Genomic DNA, 22991 nt, shown 5'->3' with positions numbered 1-22991 from the left:
AAATGTATTAGATAGATCCATTCTTCTGCATTCAAGTCTGCAAACGACTTCCAGTCATCCAGCACTGGGCCACAGGGCTTGGAAGTCTCAAATCAGGAAAATATAATTCCCTTAGTTCTGTATCAACACCCTTCATTTTCTACTTCAGAAAATTATTTCAAAGAGTTGATTTCCTTTGTGTCAAAAAAACCCCCCACCATTTATGAATAAAGAAACTTAAAATTAAGAAGTTAAACTTTTTTCCAATCTAAAAGAGTGACTCATAAATCCCAAACAAAGGATATTTTCCTTTTCGTTGAAAGAAAACAATTTCTATTTTTTAAATTGCAAATACATTTCTTAATGAAAAAATATCAGTGGTGATTTATCCAATGATCTCTGTCTCTGTCTGTCTTATACACACACATGCACACACACGCGTTGTGGGCAGTTTCATTTTGCAGTGATCTGTGTCTCATATCTTTTCAGGAAAGATAGCCCTTTCTGAGTGGAAGGTCAGGAAAAGCCAGCGATTTATGGTCTTGGAAGTGTCTTGTTTCCCAGGACTCTGAGTGACTTCAGTCCTGGAAGCAGCTGAAGGGGTTAACGTGGAGACTTGGCCAGCTGTCAGTTAAACTTTTTCTCTGGCTCTGCCCTGGGTTTCCCCTTGAAGGGATTTCCCTCCGCCTCTCCAGCAAGACCCTTTATAAAGAGCAAACTTTCTGTTTCACTCACACCAGCCTGGCTGGCTTTAGGAGCTGAACACTTTTCCCAGACACTTTTCACGTGGGGCACAAAGAAGGCTTTGGAACCTCCATTTCGTCACCACAGCAGCGACTTGAAATGCCTGAGAAGATGGTCATGATCTCTGGAGCCTCGACAGTACTTTGGATACTGTTTGCAGCCTGTAAGTACCTGACCTGTTTTACAGGTCCACAGCTTTGGGTGTATTATAGAGATTTGCTATAAAAGCCAATATTGTCACAGAGCTGCAGATGGGTTTTGTGTGTGTGTGTGTGTGTGTGTGTGTGTGTGTGTGTGTTTTAATACCTTTCTCTAATGTCAAATGAGTAATTTGGATTATATTGGTAGTAGGTCTAGCTCTAGTTTCCTTAGAAAATAGCACAATTGCCCTGCGCAATGAGCTTCTAAGTGAGAACTGCGTGTCTTCATGGCGATGATTCCAGTACCTTCCTCAACAGCAGCTTCAGGGCTTTGGGGCTGTCTTGATGTTAGTCTGAGACAGTTTAAAAAAGTAGACCCTCCAGGCTGTGTTTTGGACACTGTATGGCTGTGCAGGAGAGAAAGAACACAGCATGAGACAGACCAGTGTAATGTGGCTATTCTCTCTCTTGGTGTTTCAGCTCAAGCTTTTAAACTTGAGATCTCCCCTGAATACAGAACGGTCGCTCAGATTGGGGACTCTCTGTCCCTGACTTGCACCACCACAGGCTGTGAGTCCCCGTCTTTCTTTTGGAGAACCCATATAGACAGTCCACTAAACGGGAAGGTGAGGAACGAGGGGAACAAGTCCATCCTGACCATGGATCCCGTCAGTTTTGAGAATGAACACTTTTACCTGTGTACGGCAATTTGTGGATCTGAGAAGCTGGAGCAAGCGATCCAGGTGGACATCTACTGTAAGTGCCGGAAGGAGGTTTTTGTCTTCTTGAAAAAAAAAATAGCAATGATATGTCTAGTAGAGAATTCTTAAGAGTATCTAGATTCTTGGCTAGATGGTTTCAACAAAGCCAGAGGCAGGAGAAGCTAGCTGAGAACAGAAACCCAAATTTTAACCTCTGTGTTCTTGTTTGCCACAAAAATGGTGTCCTTGCAAAGGACTCACACCTTCTTGGGTCTAATCCATAGCCACAATGTGAGCATCTCAAAGGCTCTGTTCCTTTTTTTCCTCTAATCTTCCATCTGGTTGTATTTCTACATGTTCGTGCATCTGAAGAGTGATGATTTCTCCCTCTCTGGGATTTTCCATTTACTTATTCTTATGCAACTTGGTTCTTAAGGTCTGCTTGCAGATTAAGGTGATCTGTAAGTATAGAAGCCTTCTCTTTAGACATAACCAAAACATCTATGAACATCTCATTCATCTGACACTGATAAGGTCAGGAATGTTTGTTGTTGTTGCCATAAAGTCCTGGTTTTCCACCCTAAAGGACTTTTATCTAATGCATTAGATTTGTCTCAGGAATAGGAACAGGTACCCATCTGACACCAGCCTACCTCAACACATCCCACTCCCATTCTTAACTCAGCAAACAGAACCACGAAAAAGAGGGGGCAAGTGAACTCTATAGAAATCATTTGTCTCTGGTTACTGATGCTGTCTCCCCCACAAAAAAAATGTACTCACATAGGCATTTCTTCATGAGCACCTCATTTTACTCGCCCCTAACCACCTCAGTTCCTTCCTACTGTGCTGAAGGTCGACTTTGCCGATGAACCTTAATTGAAGTTACAGCAAGCCCTTGTGTAGCTGAGCTTCCCAAGCAGCAGGGCCTGGCCGGCTGCTTTCCATTATGCTGGCTGTGCATGCACAGTTTATGTCTAGGCAGCCTCCTGAGCACCTTGGAAGGTCCTGTTATATAAATATCAGGAAGAGTAGCAAGTTCTCATGTTACCTGTCATGAAATGTGTGGATTCTAGGCACATTTCCTGAAGACTGTGATGGCCACAAATAACTGGAGGGGACATTTAAAGTACTATGTTTTTAGATAATAAAGCATTTCCAGTTCACTTCGCCTTTTGCCCACAAATGCTGTACAGTTGGAGAGTTAAAAAAGAGAAGTCAGTACCCTTCTGGATTTAATTATGTAGCTTTTTTTTTTTCCCTGCAAGAGTGACTGTTTCTCCTTGTATTTAACAGTTCAGTTTCTATTCCACATTTGATTATAATATTCTGTGGTGCTGGGACACCAATGAGCTCCCATCATCATCATCATCATCATCAACACACACATACACACACACACACACACACACACACACACACACACACACAAAACAAACCCTGTGAAAGGTGGAGGTTGCATGCACTGTGTTCCATTGTCCTGGTGTGCTCAGTAGAGTGCTGGTTAGAACACGGAGCTAGGCTTTTGGAGGAATAAATCCAGTATGGCGAGCTCTCATAAGAATGCCTTTCTGGTGGATGAATTGTTCTTACAGAGGTCCATTTCAGAAGCCAGCCCCCTAAGCCACTCTCCTCATTTTTTAGGCAGTTACACGGTAACACTTCTTTGCGATGTCATTCCAAATGTTGGGCTTCTTATCTAGAACCATATCGGCATGAGCATGCAAGAATGTCACTGGAATCCCAGTGCAGAGTGACAGAACCCATGAGCTTTGCTCCAAACCTCACCGTGGCTGTGTGACCAAGGCTGCTTCTGCAATCACACTGTGCCCAAGCTTCCTTATCTGTAAATGTGACCTCTATCACCCAGGGTTACAGTAAAGAGAGAACAAAGCCTTTTATGTTACATCTATCGCTGAGTTTCAATAGATATTAGGCGTTTCTTTCTTGTTTCCTTTAATAACACATATTCTGTGTTACAGTTGCAGTATTAAAACTGAAATGGCCTTTAAAAGGGGGTTAACTCTGATCCTCCCTTCCTGAACCCACCACAAACTGTGACTAGCTATTTAAACAATTGGCTATGCCAAATGAAGCTTAGTATTAACAAAAACATTTGTCTTGACTTGTGTTGTGTTAAAACAGTCAGAGGTGTTAGGAGCCGAAAGCCTATTTGTGCCTTTGCTTGGCTTTGCAGCTTTCCCTAAAGATCCAGAGATTCAGCTGAGTGGCCCCCTGGAGGTCGGGAAGCCTGCCATGGTCAAGTGTTTGGCTCCTGATATTTATCCAGCTAACAGCCTGGGGATGGATCTATTCAAAGGTGACCATCTCCTGAAGTCGCAGGAGTTTCTGGAAGTGGTGAAGAACTCTCTGGTAACCAGGAGTTTGGAAGCGACCTTTACTCCTGTCAGTGAGGATATTGGAAAAGCTCTTATGTGCCGAGCTAGGTTATACATTGAAATTGAACCCACAAAAAGGGAGACTGTCAAAGAACTGCAAATCTACAGTAAGTACATGCATGAGGAGCTCTGCTCTGAGAATTCAGTCTCAGATATGTATTATTTTTTATTGTTTACAAAAAATGTATCGAGTAGATTAACAAGTAATATGCAGTTTTTACTGCATTACTTATTTGGGACATGATACTAAAAGTGGTATTATTTAAAGAAGATGATACTGGGTTTGGGTTTAGAGCACTTGAGTGTCATGTCTCACTGTGAGCTGAGTGACCTGAATGTTACTTAATTCCTCTGTTTTCCTGTTTATCAAGGAGGAATCATCATAATACTATCTGCTTGAACAGTAGAAAATGGGCTCAAGTGACTAAATGTTAGTGAGCTTTGAAACACTGGTTTCACAGGTATAAAAATTTGACAAAGGGATTTCTTATTCTATGTATGTGTGTGTGTACAAGAGTGTGTTCACATGCACACACATGTAGTAGGTGCAAAGGTGTTAGGGTTTTGGAGACTGCTGGTGGATTTGAAGCTTTCTTCTTATATTAGAATTATGTCTTATGGAACTCACTGTGCTCTGTTAAAACTAAAATGTTTTCTACTCTGAGCCCTATATTGGAAATAGTTGGTGTCAAGTACAATATGTTTATCCAACACATAATGAGATGAAAAAAGCTTTTAACAACCTTTTGAGAAAACAATTAAGATAGGGACTATTTCTCCTCAAAGAATACAGCGCTTTGAAGGAGAAATATAGCTAAGTCACTGAAAGAGAGTTGTGTGAGAAAGAGTATGGCTATTTATCTGCAAGAGCATGGGGCTGAACCACGGTGCAAATGCTAGTTACTTCCAGGAAGATTTCAGCTCAATAAGAGACTTTTTCAATAATTAATGATATTCAGATGCCAATTTGATGGTCTTGGATAGGTTGTCTCCTTTAGCAAATGCTAAAACTGACCTGGATATGCTTTTGACAAAGATTTCTACACGGGACTCTAGTTCTTGGGCAAGAGACTGAACCCTGAAACTTGAAGGGCTTCTCTTAACTTCTATCTACCCATGACTCTCTGGAAACACCAAATATCAAAACCTATAATTAACTGCTTAGATATTAGATTGGCTAATTTTTTAATGACTCAGTGATTCTTGACTCTCACTTGGAAGGTAGATTTGTCAAATTTGTAGAGACACAAAAATAAAGTCTACAAGAGAAATAAGTCATCCTTATTGGATGGAGATGATGCTCAATGACAACTCGTATTATGTTCTACCTTTTCAGCCTCTCCCAAGAATACAGTTATCTCTGTATATCCCTCCAGAAGGCTTCAAGAGGGTGGTGCTGTGACAATGACATGTTCCAGTGAGGGTCTACCAGCTCCTGAGATTTTCTGGAGCAAGAAATTAGATAATGGAATGCTACAGCTCCTCTCAGGAAATGCAACTCTCACCTTAGTTGCTATGAGAATGGAAGATTCTGGAATTTATGTGTGTGAAGGAGTTAATCTGATTGGGAGAAGCAAAACAGAGGTGGAATTAATTGTCCAAGGTGAGTAGAATGGGAAGAGGCGCCATTGTTGGAGTTGATGACTCACCTGGTAGTCATGTGCTTCAGCATACATAGACATTTATTATACTCACACTTTCTGGAATTCCTTTCTCCCAGAAACTCCATACTGGTTCTTTAGTAGCTCACATCATTTCACTGTTGTCTCATTCTCTGGCTTGGTTTCCTTCTCCTGCCCTTCCAATATTAATATCCTCATGTTACTTCACTTGGCCTTCTTATGCCCTATACTTAGGAACTGTACCGCAACATACTTGTCATTACCGAATATATGCTCCTCTTCCGAATGACCGAATTTTGACCCTTCTACCTCAAAATGATTCCCAGTAACATAATTTCCTTTCCAACCATCCCCCTTGCCATTGCCTTAGTTTATAATTTCTCATTTGAGAGTTCGAAAGATTTTCTTAAACAACAGCATTCCCCAAACCCAGCTGGGTTTCCAGCACTTTGTATAAGCTATCTAGTCTTCAAGAAATAACTAAGGGGTATTTTTCTATTCATTTTACAGATGGGAGAATGAAGTCTCAGATTAATAATGGCCATCAATTGATTGTACATCTAATGTTTTCCAAGAGTTCTGCATTCTACTTTATATGTTATCTCATTCTTTTCCATGTTCTGTGAGGTAGCTGAAAAGCTCAGGTGCAATATAGCTCATCATTTACGTAGGATCAAATGGCTCTTTGTCGCATTTATAGGGTCCTCTTAATTCAAAATCCCATGATCTTCCAATTGTAGCTTATTTTCTCTGTTTTTAAAATTAATATTTTAATTGGACAATTAAAAGTATATGCATGCATACATTGTGTATGGTGTGGTATTTTGGTATACAATGTGGATGACTAAATCAAAGTATATGCTTTTAGTAAGAGCACGAAAAATGTATGTATTTGAAAGTATATGTTCATTAAACTGCAGGCTTCTAAACTGAGAACTCAGGAGCTTACTGTGTTTGAGTGTATGTCTTTGAATTAATGAATGACTGGCTAATATAGCACCTGACACATAGTAAGTATTTAGGCTGAATAAAAAATATAAACGATAAACTTGGACAACCCATTTTTAATCTATGAAAACATGGATTTTAAGTTTAGATGGTTAAGGAAGTAGAATTCAAACACCATCAGCTGACTAACTCAGGTGTTTGATGACTATTCCCAAAAGGTCAGAGAAGATATATGGCCCAAAATGTGGGAGGCTCAGTGTCTGTCCTAGAACAGATGCATCCCATAGCGCTGGGCCCCATCTCAAATGGACAAAGGAGGTGTGCTCTGGGCACGGGAAGTGGTGCTTTGTATAGACACAATACAGTGTGTATTGTATCAGCTGACTGTGCTGAAGGTGGAAGCCCTCTCAGCCACTTTCCAGGGCTTCTCCCCAGCAGCTCCAAGCACACACAGTGACAGATGTCAGTCACACTGCAGGCAGGAAGTGAATCTCCTAATAGGTTCCTCATTCTCACACCAGCATAGACAGAACTTGGACAACTTAGTTACTGTTTTGAATAATCTCTTCGAAAATCTAACAGCATATTAATTTACTTGGAGGTAATCTGAGAAGAACCTTCTTTGGAAAAATAATACAATACCACAATTACACAAACTATACTGAGAAAAGCATTTTTTTTCCTGGTACAGAAGAGAATCACACAGAACAGAGTATATTTGTATTGTGTGCTGAGATTCCCTCCTGTCTCTGGCTTGCTAGAACATTCTAGTGTTTTTCTTTGGAGATTCATCTGTCACTTGCTGAGTTGCCCAACCACTCCCAGGATTTTCAGAGGAACAAGATCAAGATTCAGAATTCTTTCTCTCAAAATATGTCATTTCATCCAGGCCTGTGAGCCTGGAAGCTGGAGAAGAGTTTTTTGGATGCTTGAGTCTCAGCTGTTTGCCCTGATTGCTCAGCTTTCTACCTGTAATGGCTATAAAGTCTTTTGATAATACATCAAACATATTTGATGTCACCTTAATGCTTATGTCTTTCCTTTGCTTTCAGTGTGATTCTGTGTGATTCTCAAAAAAAAAAAATTACTTTATACTGGCATTCCATCATATAGATGTGTCTGAATGGTTCATTAAGGATAGTGTATTTAATTAGAGGGCACTTTGGTGCAGTTTCCCCTGTGACTGTTTTCGATCTCATTTTGTCTTCACCTGAGGATGACCTGGTCTAGTTGTTCTAGGAACAGGAAAACTGAACTCTCAAGTGAGACCCATCTCACATCAAGTCTCCATTACTCCACTTGCAAGTTTAGTTTCAGCCATTTAGCATTTCTGAGCTGAAATGTCTCAAAGAAGAGGAAGGATGAAGGGATGGAAGAAGAAAGGGGGAAAATACAGAAGCAGAAGAATGAGAAAGTAAAAAAGAAATAATAGAAATAATACCAGGTAAGGGAATTACGTGAGATAATGCATGCATATAACGAATGCAGGATGCTTGACACACAGAAACCACTGAATAGTTCGAGGTCCTGTACAACCACAGTGACATGGCGAGCTACATAGAGCAGAGGTTGGGTTAGTGCTCTGAAAAGATGCCAACCACATTCTTGACAAATTGTTATCTACACTTATTCTGGCAGCCTGAGTCAACAGAGCATCATGGGTTCATTCTTAAAAGATGTGGTCTTATTCCTGATGGCTCCAAGATGGAAAGGAGTAATCTCTTCTTGGCACAGATAATAGCTGAATAGAGATCAAGAAAGATAAACATGGAATATGGGAGTATGATGTAATAAGAAAAGAATCTTATCTGTTATTCATCTTATTCTTTCTTTTTTGTTGTTGTTGTTTTTCCTCTTCAGAGAAACCATTTACTGTTGACATCTTCCCTGGATCCCGGGTGGCTGCACAGGTTGGAGACCCAGTTGTACTGACGTGTGCTGTTGTTGGCTGTGACTCCCCCTCTTTTTCTTGGAGAACCCAGATAGACAGCCCCCTTAATGGGGAGGTGAGAAGTGAGGGGGCCAAGTCCATGCTGACACTGAGCCCTGTGAGTTTTGAGAATGAACACTCCTACCTGTGCACTGTGACCTGCACCCAAAGGAAACTGGAAAAGGGAATCCAGGTGGAAGTCTACTGTAAGTGCTTTACAAAACCGGGGACTCTGGTCACTTCCCTTTCCTCTGGCTCCTTTGGAAGAAAAAGAATGTGACTCTGTAGGGATATCCATTTATGTAGAGAGAGATCTGGCATTGTAAATCACCCCTAGATCTCTGAACACTGTTGGATGCTCTTCAGTATATATTGCATTTGTTTACAGCATGCACACAATGTGTGACTGGTCCTACTCTCCTCATGCACTTGTCCATGTTCCATGCTCTGCTCCTCCCACTTCCACGTGTACATAGGGTGTGTGGAGGGGGTGACTGAGAGCTGTCAGGGGCTGTGCCCATTGAGATACCTACTAGGTGAGGGGTGACTGCCTCATCTATTCAAAGTGCGGGTAAGGCTCAAGCCTGCATCTTGTTTTGTTACATTTTGCTTTAAGATGATAGGGGTGGAATCCAGGGCTTTCCACACTCCAGGCAAGTGCTCTGCCATTGAGCTACATCCCAGCCTGCCAGCCTACCATGTTTGGTTTTTTGCTTTTTATGAACACTTTAAAAAAAATCTTTATTTCTCTTTAATTTTTGAAAGATAGCTTTACTGTGTGTAGTATTTATCATTTTTTAATAGAATAGAAAATAATGGGTCACTGTGTCTGTTCATATCCACCCTTCTGCTAGTGAGTCTTATCCTTTCTCTTCCCACCCACTACTCCTTTTCCTTCCCAAGTAGTCATGCTTCCGATCAGATGTAGTATTCATTTTATTGTGCATATATAATACATTTAAAATAATGCATCATATATAGTAATATATAATAAATATTCTATATTTGACATAGTATACATAATACATATATTATTTTAAAATAAACACATAATATGTTAGATACTATTATGACTTTTCATGAAAGCAGTAAGAATGGGAAGCCTATGGGGTTGGGAGGAAGGTAGTGGGGGAGAAGGAAGAAAGACGGGGAGCAGTCTATTGTTTTAAGGCAGATTTGAAAAGCTGATCTTCAGGACTCAGGGTTGGGGGACACTGGGAAACCGTAGGGTGTCAGAAATGGAGATAGGTTTTATTTAATCTGAGTGTGGGATGGTCTTCACAGGTAGCTGCTGCAGAATCAGGAATCAACAGCAGGCTTTGAAACTGAGTTACACTGTGAACAAATGACACACTTTTTCTTGTCTTCATTTTATTGTCAACTTAACAAAAACACTTTTCAGCCCCCAATGTCCTTGAACTTCACATTGCTGGAGTCCCTCAGTCCACGCTGAATGAGGAACGAACTTGACAGTGACCACGTGACTGTGAAGTTATTTTGTGGAGAGGGTGGTGCTACTCTGTTTTACTCACGGAACTCCAGAGAACATACTGTAAAGATTTTCTGTATAAAGTCCTGCCCAAATTTGGTTAACCTTCAGGATTTTGTCCAGAGTAAAAGTGTGCCTGTTAAGAGATTTAAATCTCTTAAAAGGAGACTAAACTTTATTGCTTTATTGTATTACCCAGAGTCCATGATCTGCTGATGTGGGCACATTCCCAACAGAAATGGGAATAGTGTGGCAGCTTTTTGAATGTGTGTGAATGTGTTTGAAAATCTACCACTTTAACAAGGCTTTACTTAGGGAAAAAATGTTTAGTTTTTTTTAAGTATTACTTTTATGTTGATAACTATTTTAGTGTCATTTTTGTTAATTTGCAAAGGATGTATTATAAATGTTATATAGATGAGAGAAAAACTTCTCAGATTCTAAATAACAGTTAGGACAGTTCTTTCACATTTTCTCAGTGATGGCTAAAGTTAGCACACAAACAAGTGGGTTCGTCATGACATCATACGTCTGTGTCATTATGATTTCTTCTTACGTGTTCCCCTTTCCCATGGCCTCTCCATGCCTGTCTCCTCTCTAACACTTCCCTTCCATCCTCTGACAGTAGTGCTTTCTCCTTTCCTAGTGACAGGTTTCAGTTCCCACATCCCTTAAGATGTCTTCCTTTCCTCTTTTTAATTCTGTGACCTGCAAGGATGTACATATCAATACACACATGTATATAATTTACAAATAAATTTGGGTTTCACATATGTGAAAAAACATACAGTATCACAGTATTAAGTCAGTTCTTTTTGTCTTTCTTTCTTCCTTCCTTCCTTCCTTCCTTCCTTTCTTTCTTTCTTTCTTTCTTTCTCTCTTTCTTTCTTTTTCAGGATAGGTTTTTTCCATGTAGCCCTGGCTGTCCTGGAACTCACTCTGTAGACCAGGCTGGCGTCGAACTCACAGATCCACCTACTTCTGCCTCCCAAATACTGGATTAAAGGCAGGTGGTACTATGCTCAGTTGTCAGTTTTATTCTTAATTACAAGAATTACCTGATTGGGAGGCAGAGATAGGCAGATTCCTGTGAGTTTGAGATCAGTTTAGTCTACATAGAGAGTTCCAAGTCATCCAGGTCCTGTCTCAGAGAAACAGAAAACGAAAGATAGACAGATAGACAGATAGGAAGGAAGGAAGGAAGGAAGGAAGGAAGGAAGGAAGGAAGGAAGGAAGGAAGGAAGGGAGGGAGGGAGGAGGAAGGAAAAAAGGGAGGGAGGGAAGGAAAAAGTTTTGAAAAGTATTTAAAACTCATAGCCTAAATTTAGTCTTAAAATAAACTATCCATATTGAGAAGTGCACTGTGAGTCTCATTTCATGCTGAAAAACTGTGTAGCCAAGACTCATAGGTCAGAGGGCAGATTTTGAGTATGATATATTATGAAAAGTCTCATTTGTCCCTGTAAGTTTCTTTTTCTAGCTATAAAATATGTTAAATAATAACCATTTTATCAGGCTGCCCAGAGAGTAGATAATGAAAGCTGGGGTATTAGTTCATATTTAGTAGTCAATGTATCATGATAAATATTTAAACCATTTAAATTATATAGTTAATTGACAAGATGGCAGAAGTCATTGTGCCCTTAGAAAAGAACAGACAAGATGGCATCATTGGAGGAGTAAAAACATTTATTACTCATTGACTTAAAATACTTAGTATTTTGTTTCTATTATTTATAATTAATATTGTAAGTGTATCATTATAATTAATGGTATTATTTATGCCCATAATATTGTCAGCTAATCAAAAGCTGTCACTCTGAGACCTTTGCATTCAATGGTGTCTGACTCAATTTTCCCTTGACTATCACATATCAACATTATTTTTACTTGATATCTGCAGCATTCCCTAAAGACCCAGAAATTGAGATGAGCGGACTACTTGTGCATGGGAGACCTGTCACTGTAAACTGCACAGTCCCTGACGTATACCCTTTTGACCATCTGGAGATCGAATTACTGAAGGGGGAGACTGTGCTGATGAATAAATATTTTTTGGAGGAAATGAGCACGAAATCTCTAGAGACCAAAAGTTTGGAAATGACCTTCATCCCTACCATGGAAGATACCGGGAAAGCTCTTGTTTGCTTGGCTAAGTTACACAGTGGCGAAACGGAATCTGAACCCAAACAAAGGCAGAGTACACGGACTCTTTATGTCAATGGTAAGTGTATGCACTGGGCAGCTACAGTTGAATATGGATTTCTTTATTATGTTCACTAGGTAATCGCTAACAAAAGGTTAACAATTGGAACCATAGTGAAGAAAACTGAAAAGGAAATTCAATATAATAGTAATTATAATAAACCATTCTCCATAATAGAAAAACAAACCATTTATTTATGTATGAGTCTATGCACTAGCATTCAGCAATGGGCCAGCCAGGCAGCTAGCTCCTCAGTCTCAGGTAGAATCAGTAGAGCTCAATCAGCCATTGTCAGCCAGGCTGGTGGCTGACTCGCCACAGGTAGCTTTGCTCAAGTTTCTGAGCCTTATGTGTTTGGTTCCACCCATCATTTCTTAGTGTGGGGTCATTCTCAGGGAATGGAGCCTAGATTTACTCTCCATAACACACACACACACACACACACACACACACACACACACGCGCGCGCGCGCGCGCGCGCGCGCGCGTGTGTGTGTGTGTGTGTGTGTGTGTGTGTGTGTGTGTGTGTGTGTGCTCAACCCAGGTTCAAGGGGAGAGTAAACAGGTGTTTCTTATTCACAGGGAATTTTCCAATGCATCATGCATTGACAATACATATTATTGACCTCTAAGTCTCTTCCCCAACACCCCTCTTCGTGTGTGTGTGTGTGTGTGTGTGTGTGTGTGTGTGTGTGTGTGTGTGTGTTTCCAAAGCTCCTCTACTCTTTTCTCCCTCAGATACAGGGTTGATTCTATCTTACCCTGGCTCTTCTTCACAGGGTCATACAGAGGCTTCCAATCCCATGTCACCCAAACACTACACTGTACTTGACTTTCTGTGCTTTGACACTGAAAGAATTTCTCTGGAGCTTTCTGCCATTTGAAAGTAACCACACTTCATCTGGATTTCTCTCTCACTGTGTCACCTCCACAGAAACTCCCTGGGCTGGTTACCTAGTTCAAAAACTATACTAACCCAGATTCTATTGCCCAGGGTTACAGCATTGTCCAGACGCTTTGGAATTCAGGGCACAAGAGGGTCAAGCTAAGTGTCTTTTCCTTTTCAGTTGCCCCTGAGGAAATCGCCATCTGGGTCAGCCCCTCTCCCACCCTACGGGAGGGCAGTCCCGTGAACTTGAGCTGTTCAAGTGATGGTTTTCCAGATCCAAAAATCCTGTGGAGCAGGCAGCTGCCTAGTGGGGAACTGCAGCCTCTTTCTGAAGAGAGAATGCTCATCTTAACGTCTACAAAGATGGAAGATTCTGGCATTTATGTGTGTGAAGGGATTAACCCGGCTGGAATTAGCAACAAATCAGTGGAACTTCAGATTATCCAAGGTGAACAGAGTATGACTTTTAAGTTGTTTCCTATTGAGTTACTGATGGTGAACAAGGACCTCTTTGAAAAGAAAGCCTTTGGGGGCTAGAGAGATGCCTTAGCAGTAAGGAATGTCTGCTGCTCTGACCCGGGGTCTGTTCTTAGCACTTACAACTGCCTGTAACTCCAGCCCCATGGGATCTCATGCCCTCTCCTTGCTTCCGTAGACACTGTACTCACCTGCAGGTACCCCCACAGTACAAATATGCATAACTTAAAAATAAAAATTGATCTTAAAAAAGAAAGAAAAGAAAAACCCTTACTTCAAAATTGTATTTATGTGTAAAAAAAAAAAAAAATTAAAAAGCAGTTCCATACTGCTCCTAGAATGAAGTCTCATTTCGGGCGAAATCACTTGCCCTAAAATCCTGTTTACCTCAAATGAAATGCATGCTCCATGAACTAAGCTGGGAGTTCAGGGACATTTGGGAAATTGTGGGTTTGGTGAAGGAACAACAGTAGAAAATTACTTAGTATTAAAACCATCACATTGGGCTTAACAGGAAGGAAGTCCCAAGAAGCCACCTAAGGATTTCTTTAGAAGCTCAAGAGGGTGCCTTTTGTAAACTCTGAGATGAAGGAGCACAGTAATTGTGCCCTCTGGCCTCCCCGGCTGCTGGCATAGAACCGCTAGGGTGAATATAGATGTAGGTCTCCCTTCTCAATGGTAAAGACCCCAAATTGAGAATACAACATTTTCTGCTTGGCACATTGAAGCCTTTGGCTTTCATGAGCAAAATTATGAAGTAATCAACTTTGCGTTGTTCCCTGTGCTTCCTCTCTGGGAGCATTGGGGTCGCACTCTTCTGGATCTCTTGCTATTCCTATTAAGGGACATGCTGGGTTTTGTTGTCACTGTCCCATTTCACTGAGGTCTGTACTTCAAAGGAAGAACCTGGGAAGGGAACCACAAAATCACAAAGAAAACTTTTAGGAGATTTTCAGGTCAGCCTGGGCTACACTGTGCGACCATCTCAAAGAAAAGGAAAGCAGAGTATGGATGTCATTGCCCTGTGGCCTCAGAGGAGGAGCGTTCAAATAACAAAATAGATGCTCTTAAGCAAGTGCTTATAAAACAGACATTGGGTGTTTCCCTCTAAGCCTTATTACATTAATAGAAATGTTCTACCTCAAGTGAGATCAGCCCAGACCTTGAAATTTGATAATCGGTAACTATGTTCTTAAAGACAGTTTAAAAATGTTATATATCTTAATTTCCTGATGAGGAAGAGCCTAGCTCACAGGCTTATGAAATTCGAGGAAAATTTTGGTGAACAATGTGATGTTTAAAAAATTATTTTTTTTTCACATCTGAATTCTACAGCTGCTTATTAAATACCTTTTTTTTTTTTTTTTTTGTCCTTGGCTGGGTAAAGAATCATAGCAAAGACAGAAAAGAAGCTCTTGCTTACAATCGGATCATTTAGAATTGGACAAATGCCTGGCTTCTTTGCCAGCTTTCTTTACAGCTCGTACAGAAAGCTTTACAAACAGCTTGGCAGCGGCTGCCAGTGTTCTCAGTCAGGAAATGCAAGTGCTGAACCCCTCCACTCCGACCGTGCTAACTGCCCATTCTCTCTTTAGACTCTCCCAAAGATATACAGCTTACAGCCTTTCCTTCTGAGAGCGTCAAAGAGGGAGACACTGTGATTATTTCCTGCACATGTGGCAATGTGCCCCAAACATGGATAATACTGAAGAAGAAAGCCAAGACAGGGGACATGGTGCTAAAGTCAGTTGACGGTGCATACACCATCCTCAAGGCCCAGCGGCAGGATGCGGGGGTGTATGAGTGCGAATCGAAAACTGAAGTTGGCTCACAGTTAAGAAGTTTAACCCTGGATGTAAAAGGTTAACTTTTTATATTTGCTTTCCTCCTCCTCCTCCTCCTCCTCCTCCTCCTCCTCCTCCTTTTTTAATTATTCAAACTATCCAAGGAGAGCAACAAGTTTCTGCTATTAGATGGATTTGGTGAAATGAGACTGAATTCGGTGCTGACTGGTTGTTTCATGAAGCACTCAGGCGCAGCTGTTCCATCCTATAGCGTTTAGGCAGGAAGTGGACATTAATCATCGGTGACAGTGGAATTCCCGTTTATTTTTATTTTTTCAAAGTTGCCAATTCATCATTGGTTTCTGAGGTCTTAGGTTTCCTAAGTGTTTAGCCATATTTTACCATCTTCCCCAGGGGTAAAAGGAAACTAAATTACTGGGCCTGGCACAGCAGAAAAATATTCTCTGCGGATCTTGCTCCCCACTCTGGAAACGAGCTCTGCTTTCAGAGAATAGAACAAGCGCATATTTTCTGCATGGCTCTTTTGTGAGGATGCTAATTGGGGATAGTAGCCTGGATCCTAAACAGGATCTCTAGATTTCACAAAAGCTTCCTTTGAAATCCATGCCCCAGTTGTCCAACTTTAACCTGATGAAGAGGAAGTGGGGCTGGAGGGCCCATCAGAGACATATTGGCACTCCTTAATTTCCTGTTCTCTCTTATGAGTGCCTGCTAATTTTATTGATGCCAGCCTTGACTAATGAGCCTCAGACCCTTTGTACACCAAAGAGCTGCTGAATGTTGAAACCCAATCTGGTAGAGTGAACAACACTGCCAATGAATGCTAACTCTGAAGGGGTCTTGCATTGACTATAAGAGTTAACTAAGCACATGTCAGTGTAGAGAAAATATGAACCTAAGTGAGAAAATAGATAAAAATTTTACTATTTACTAGAAATTTTTGGCCAAATTTCTCAAGATTACAAATCTTAGCATACATTTTTTTTCCTGTCTTCACTGTATCTCTTCAAATTAGACCAATATCAATACATTCACTTAGAAATGTTTTTAAAGGGGGAAATATCATAATTATATGTCAAACTTCTAGTCACCCACCTGCAGTGATTTTCCTGAAAACATGTGATCTGGACAAGGCAGCTAGCGTGTTTTCAAAGAATGGGACTCTGTCTTCCATCATGTCACTGGACAAGATGCAGTGTGGGTAGCTGTTGCCTCCAGTGAGGTGGACCAAGATCTCAATTAGGAGTAGGCAGAACTCCATTCCTTTCTGTTTTCGTTAACCCTTGATACCTCTGGCTAGCTCTAGTGTAGCCCAGCACCAGGAAATCGCACTGTTCAGAATTTTGTCATCCTCTGTGTGCATGGTTTTTCTCCTCAGGACTATGAAAACTGCTTCTTCCCTTTTAGCTTTCTCTTTCACACATTGTCTTTTCTAAATGCTTAATTAATCTCTTACGTATTTGCCACTTTTATTGATTTGTCCTTCAAATGAACAAGGAAAGCATATTAGTCACCCAAGTAGACATTCATGCTTCCAATATAAAATGGTTCAAATAGCTGCATATGAATAAAGACCCAAAGTTGACCTGTTCTCCCCCTGGATAGTTTGAACTACTTTCCTTTTGTATTTAGCTGAATGTTTATATTTACTTTGTTTAGATTTGGCTTAAAAGTATTCCATTGATACAAATGATCAGGATTCTTTAAGATGTCCAAGACTATAATTAATATGAAAAAATGTGTTAGAATATTACCCTAGCAATTAACTCAATTTTGAGTTTTTAACAGATGTCTGAGGGACAAACTGAAAGGCAAAGATAATCATTAGATTGTAAAGAAAACAATAACAGAAATACCTCCTAATGTGTCATCAATATTGCTGCCTACTCATCATAATTATGATGAGTATCCATTAAGGTCTTACCCTTAGCTCAATTCTACCAAAGGAAAGCAGAAAAATGAAACCATTATCATGATGCTTAATGTGAAGCATCATCCCCCTCCTTCAGTAATTTGAAACAACTCACTCCTGTGGTGATAATGAGTCTTTTCTACTTGAGTGACTTTCTGTGTTTTGAAAGCTCTGGAAGGAACATAGTGATGCCTCGGATCAGATCACTAATTCCTGCAAGGACTCAGACAACATACTCTTCCACTTAGAAAAGTGTAATTGTGAGACCACACTGTGGTGTGCAAAACCAACAGAAGTGTGTCTCAGGAGAATGCCATACTTTCTGGAGATGTTTTTTGTGGAGCTGAGATGTTAAGAGATGTTTCAGTTGTCCCCTGCTTTCTCAGGAGACTTTAAATTGTTTAAATATTGTAATTTTCAGTACTGCATATATGACTATTGTAAAATATAGGATTTAGAAAGAAAAGCTTTATTAGTACTCAAATAATATTTTGGGGGTTACCTAATGTGCCAAGTAGTGTCTTGTGTACTGGCTAGTTTAAAGTTCCTCATACAAACATAGCTATCTCTATAGAGTTTGCACTCAGGAAAGGAAAATAAATGTAACAGATAATTGCATGGGCAAATGTTGAACTGCAAGCTGTTAGGGACATATGAAAGTTTGGTGCTTGGATTTTGAGGGAATGTTGGAGTATTAATTTAGAATAAGGGAGATGAAGGTCAGAGAACTCATTCTCTGAGTAACTAAGACATTTACTTAAATGAAATATGTGAAGACTATTAGTAAATCAAGAGAGGTTGTCAATGCTGGAGGGGAATAATCATGTAAAGAGAGTTTGCTTCAGACATGCAGAAGATACTATGTAAACACAAGCCAGCCATCACCAAGAGAGCCCTGTCTTGAACACACTCTAAGTGTTATAAAGATTGTCTTGGAGAACTAGTTAGGTATTTCAATTCATGATGATGAGAGCCACGGGACTTTGTTAGATATTTCTGATTCCTGTTCTTATAAAAACAGATCACTAAAATGTGAGCTCTCTCTTCCATTTTACACCCAAAGCAATCTTTTAAAATCCAAGTTTGTAAAGTCAAGAACTGTCACGTTCATACCTATCATGAACATAGCAACCATGAGCTTCTTATTTGGACATTTCAGAAAAGAAAATGTGCCTAATGAGTCTCAATGATCCTCAGCACAGCTTTTACCCCCTTTCTCTTTGAAGAACTAGTTCTACTGTTACAAATAAAATACATACTGTGAGTAAATGATTTCCTTTTGTACTAGACATTAATTGTATCCATTTGGTTATTTTCCAGGAAGAGAAAATAACAAGGACTATTTTTCTCCTGAACTCCTGGCACTCTACTGTGCATCCTCCTTGGTAATACCAGCCATTGGGATGATCATTTATTTCGCAAGAAAAGCCAACATGAAAGGATCATACAGTCTGGTGGAAGCACAGAAGTCGAAGGTGTAGCTAACACCTGAAATGTTCGAGAAAAGACACTATTTATGAGCCCTAGATCCTTAATAGTCTTTATCATCCCACCACCACCACACGTAAACCCAGCTAAGCATCCCGAGTTCCCAGAACTCTTCTCAGCAGAGAAGGAAAAGAAACAGCTACTTGAGCCTTTCCTGAATGCAAGAAGCCAACCAGAACTGTTCTTGACAAGTCCCTGTTGTTGAGATGAAGAGACTGGAACAGTATAGTCCCATGATGTGTATATAAATAGCACAATCTGTATATATGTAAAATAAAATTATGCCATCGCAAGGTTGTTTAGAATAGCAGCACTGCATATGCAGATCAGAAGATAATCAAATAGTGTTGCTTGGACTGACTGTTGTAACTTAATGCATCTTAGGAAAGTTTACTATTAATATTGACTAGGCAGCTAACCAGTGCCACCTTTTCTTAATATTGCATTTCCTTCAACCTAATTTTATTCCTATGAGTTCTAATTGACAATGATTTCATGTTTTAAAAAGAAGCCAGGGTTTTATATTTTTCTAGACAAATGGTAAGAGGGCACTGGGTTGACTTTCAGGTACTACATTCCTAACTCATGGCATAATGGTTAGCCAGTTTTCTCTACATGGTACTGTATGGTATGGGGACACGTTTCTTCATCGGGATCTTGTGTAACGACTAACATGGTTCAAAATGCAACTTCTTTTGACTTATCTTTCATAAATAGTATAGTAAAGTGAACGTTTCTGAACATGGAAGAGTTGTGCTTCATTTGTTATAAACTATCTCCTTTGATTGTTGTCTTGCTCTTCTGGAATTGTCAGTTATAAGAGTAAAAACGTCAAACTGCTAGCAGAACACATACTCAAACCATGGTCTTCAGACTACCTTTATCCAAATCACCACAACAATCTGACAAAATAAACAGATTTATTCATATCATCTTAGTGTGTTAAGATCTGTAGTTTGAGATTCTTAGCATCTGCAACAATTAAGTTAGAAACCAATAATACACCCAATGTATAATATGTGTAATAAGTCAGCAAAGAATGAACACTTAGGTTCATGATTCAAAGTCTAAGAGACAGCACTCTATTATTTTTCAGGCCATCTTGTATGCCTAATACAGGTAGCAATGCTCTTCCCACTGAGCCTTTAAGTCCTGAATTACAGGCTGATCGTTTTCTTTCTCTGGAGCTTTTGTACTGAATACAGTACATTCTGAGTAGTACATTAGTCTGCTAGGTTTTAAATTGTACATAAGCAAAATCAAATGATACTTTCACCTTGTGACTTTATTCTTTCATTCAAATGTATGTTCTTGCACATTTCAACCATGTTTTTACATACAGTTATAGATCACTCATTTTCACTGCTCTTCAGTTTTCTACTCTGAGATTTTATCATTTATTTATCCATCCCTTTATTAATAGCTATTTGTGATGTTTTCACCTTTTCTGATATGAGAAATGTCTATAAACATTATTGTAATGTGAAAATCTGTGAAGGCTGCCATGCTTTCTGGAGAGCCTGTACCCACTAGTCAGCATTCTGGGTGGTAGTATGTATGCACATTTAGGTTCGTCAGGGAAGCCAGTACTTCATCAAGTAGTTACATAACTTCCCCTTTTATCATAGCAACTAAGAATTCCCACCAATGCTCACCTTGCCCAATGCCATGTCATCTGGCTTAAACAATTTATATACGACTTAATTATCATTTCTCAAAACTCTTTAAAATTACATTGACCTGATCATTTGTGAATTTAAACATATTTCCACATAGTTAAGAATGTTTTTATGTTTAGAATAATTTGAGTTCTTTCTTATAAAATATGAAAATTTTGGCCTTTTTTTAATCTAGATGTGGGTGATTTGTTTTTATTAACGTATAAATGCACACAAATACCCTTTCTTCTTGATACTAGTCCTTTGATTTCCTTTTATAATTACTCAGTTGCCCTACATACTTCATTACCCTGTTTATGGCCTATGCATTCACTTGCTTTGGGGTATATTTGGATGACAGCAATTTAAATTTCATCACATGCCAATGTATTAATTTTTTATTTTGGCTTATGAGCTCTGTCATAATTAAGAAATATTTTTCTGCTCCGAGATAGAAAATCTACCAACCTAGCTCAAAAAGCTTTGTAGTTTCACATGCACAAGATCTATGCAAGCTCAAGCCAGACTGAATGCCAGTGTTGAGAGGGGTATATAATCCCACCCCTAGCATAATAGCTATTGGCAACTGATAGTTCCTAGAAGAGGGAGAAATAATCTTCTCCAGTGAAGCGCATACCAATTCATTATCTAATTACATAGTCTTGAAAACATACATATGACTAACATTATATAGACTGAACAGGTTATATTTAGAAATACATGTGCATATACATATACACATATGCATGTGACAACAATTAATGGGAAAGGGAGCAATGAATTTGAGAGAAAGCAAGGAGGGCCATATGGGAGGGCTTGGTGGGAGAAAGGGGAAGAAAAAAGTGAGGCAATTATACTATAACAAAAAATTAAAGAAAAATTGAAAACCACGTACATACAAAGGTAGAATGCTATTATCCTGTTAATGACTGAAGGATCTTTGCATGGTCCCTTGGACTTCTAACTTTGGCAACTTGTGTCTTCTTTCTTGGTTAGACAAGTAGAGCTTTGTCTCTGCCATAGATCTTTGCAAAGCACTACCTTTTTCTGTCCTAATTTTTATCTATTGCTTTTTGTTTCCTATGCCATTGACCTTTGCACATCTTTATGATTTCATTTTCCTGCTTTCTTTAGATGAAATTTGCTATTCTTTTACTAGATTATTTAGAGGAGACTTTATTCAACAATATGAAACCTTTTATATCTTTAATATAAACAGTAAAGGGATAATTGTCCCATGTAATTAGCTACAAATTGTAATGTACTGTATTTCATCCTCATTCAATTAAAATTTGTTCTAAATCCCCATGTAATTTCTTCTTCAAAAAATGAGTTATTTAAAAGCAGGTCCCAAGTATCTGGGAATTTCCCATTCAGTTAATTCTCTGTTAATGATCTTTAGTTTAATTCCATTTTAGTCTGGGAACTTACTTCTTGTGAATTAAATATTAATTGAATTTATTGATATTTGTAGTATTGTTCAGAATACAGTCTTTCTTGGCTAATGTTTGATGTGTTCTCCAACTGTTGGGTAGATGACTTTATAAACACGACCAAGTCTAGTTGTTTGTTCAACGGTTTTCAAGTCCTATGTACTGCACCCATCCTTAGTCTGTATCTCCAATTAGACAGCATTCCAAACTGTCCATTTGTAGTTTTGAACTTGCCTATATCTCTTGCTGAACACAAAGGAAAATAAAAACCCATCAACGACAGTGCAACAGTGAGAGTGGAGAAGGCCAACCACAATGCAGACACCCAGTGAAAAACAGCCAGAGAGAGACCCTGCTGCTATCAGTAATGTGACAGCCCCAAATTAGAAATTATCCCAAAATTTCATCCGCCAGTGAATGGCTAAATCCTGTATTTGTAAAGGGCGATACTATACAACATCAATAAGTAATAAGCTGTGAGAACCCAAGACAGCATAAACAAATCTCCTTACTACAATGAATGAAAGGAACCAGACTAAAAAGAAAACAGAAATGAGTAGCATATGTCTGCTTCAATTTGGTGGCCATGTGCAGTTTCTCCCATGTTGTAATCCCAGCACTCAAGAGGTTAAGACCAGAGGATGAGTTCAAGGTTCACCTGAACTATATGGTGAGTTCAAGGTCAGCTTGGGCTATATAATGAGTCCTAGGTCAGGGTGAGCTACAGTGTAATAGCCAGATTACTTTACTTACATAAATTCTATAAAACAAAAACTAATCTATAGTGAATGAATTTACATGTCAGCGACTGCTTTGGGATAGGATGGAAAACATGAGGGGCATTAATTGCAAAGATCTATGAAGAAACTTTAGGGGGTGACATGTTAATAATATTGATTTTGATGTCTTCATAGATTTGTGAACTTTTCTTTCCTTTTTTCTTTCTCTCTTTCTTTTCTTTTCTTTTTTTTTTTTTTTTGAGACAGGGTTTCTCTGTGTAGTTTTGGTGCCTGTCCTGGATCTCACTCTGTAGATCAGGCTGGCCTCGAACTCACAGAGACCTACCTTGTTCTGCCTCCCGAGTGCTGGGATTAAAGGCATGTGCCACCACCTCCCGGCTAGATTTGTGAATTTTAAGTTGTGCAGATTGTTGTAGTCAAACCTCTTATGT

The 22991-nt window shown here is 39.4% G+C and overlaps 1 protein-coding gene across 1 annotated transcript; it reads left to right on the top strand.

Moving 5' to 3' along the window:
* The first annotated feature begins 596 nt into the window (after positions 1-596).
* Positions 597-19477, top strand: Vcam1 (vascular cell adhesion molecule 1). The gene is made up of 9 exons (XM_036191011.1): positions 597-886; positions 1344-1619; positions 3762-4070; positions 5300-5566; positions 8394-8669; positions 11856-12176; positions 13226-13495; positions 15120-15386; positions 18562-19477. The coding sequence occupies exons 1-9, from the start codon at positions 823-825 to the stop codon at positions 18720-18722; spliced, it is 2211 nt and encodes a 736-aa protein (XP_036046904.1). The 5' UTR covers positions 597-822; the 3' UTR covers positions 18723-19477.
* The last annotated feature ends 3514 nt before the right edge of the window (positions 19478-22991 follow it).

Source organism: Onychomys torridus, chromosome 6 (assembly GCF_903995425.1).
Source record: "Onychomys torridus chromosome 6, mOncTor1.1, whole genome shotgun sequence".
Classification (NCBI taxonomy): Eukaryota; Metazoa; Chordata; class Mammalia; order Rodentia; family Cricetidae; genus Onychomys; species Onychomys torridus.
The sequence above is the reverse complement of the archived record's forward strand: the minus strand, read 5'-3'. Positions and strand labels throughout refer to the sequence as shown.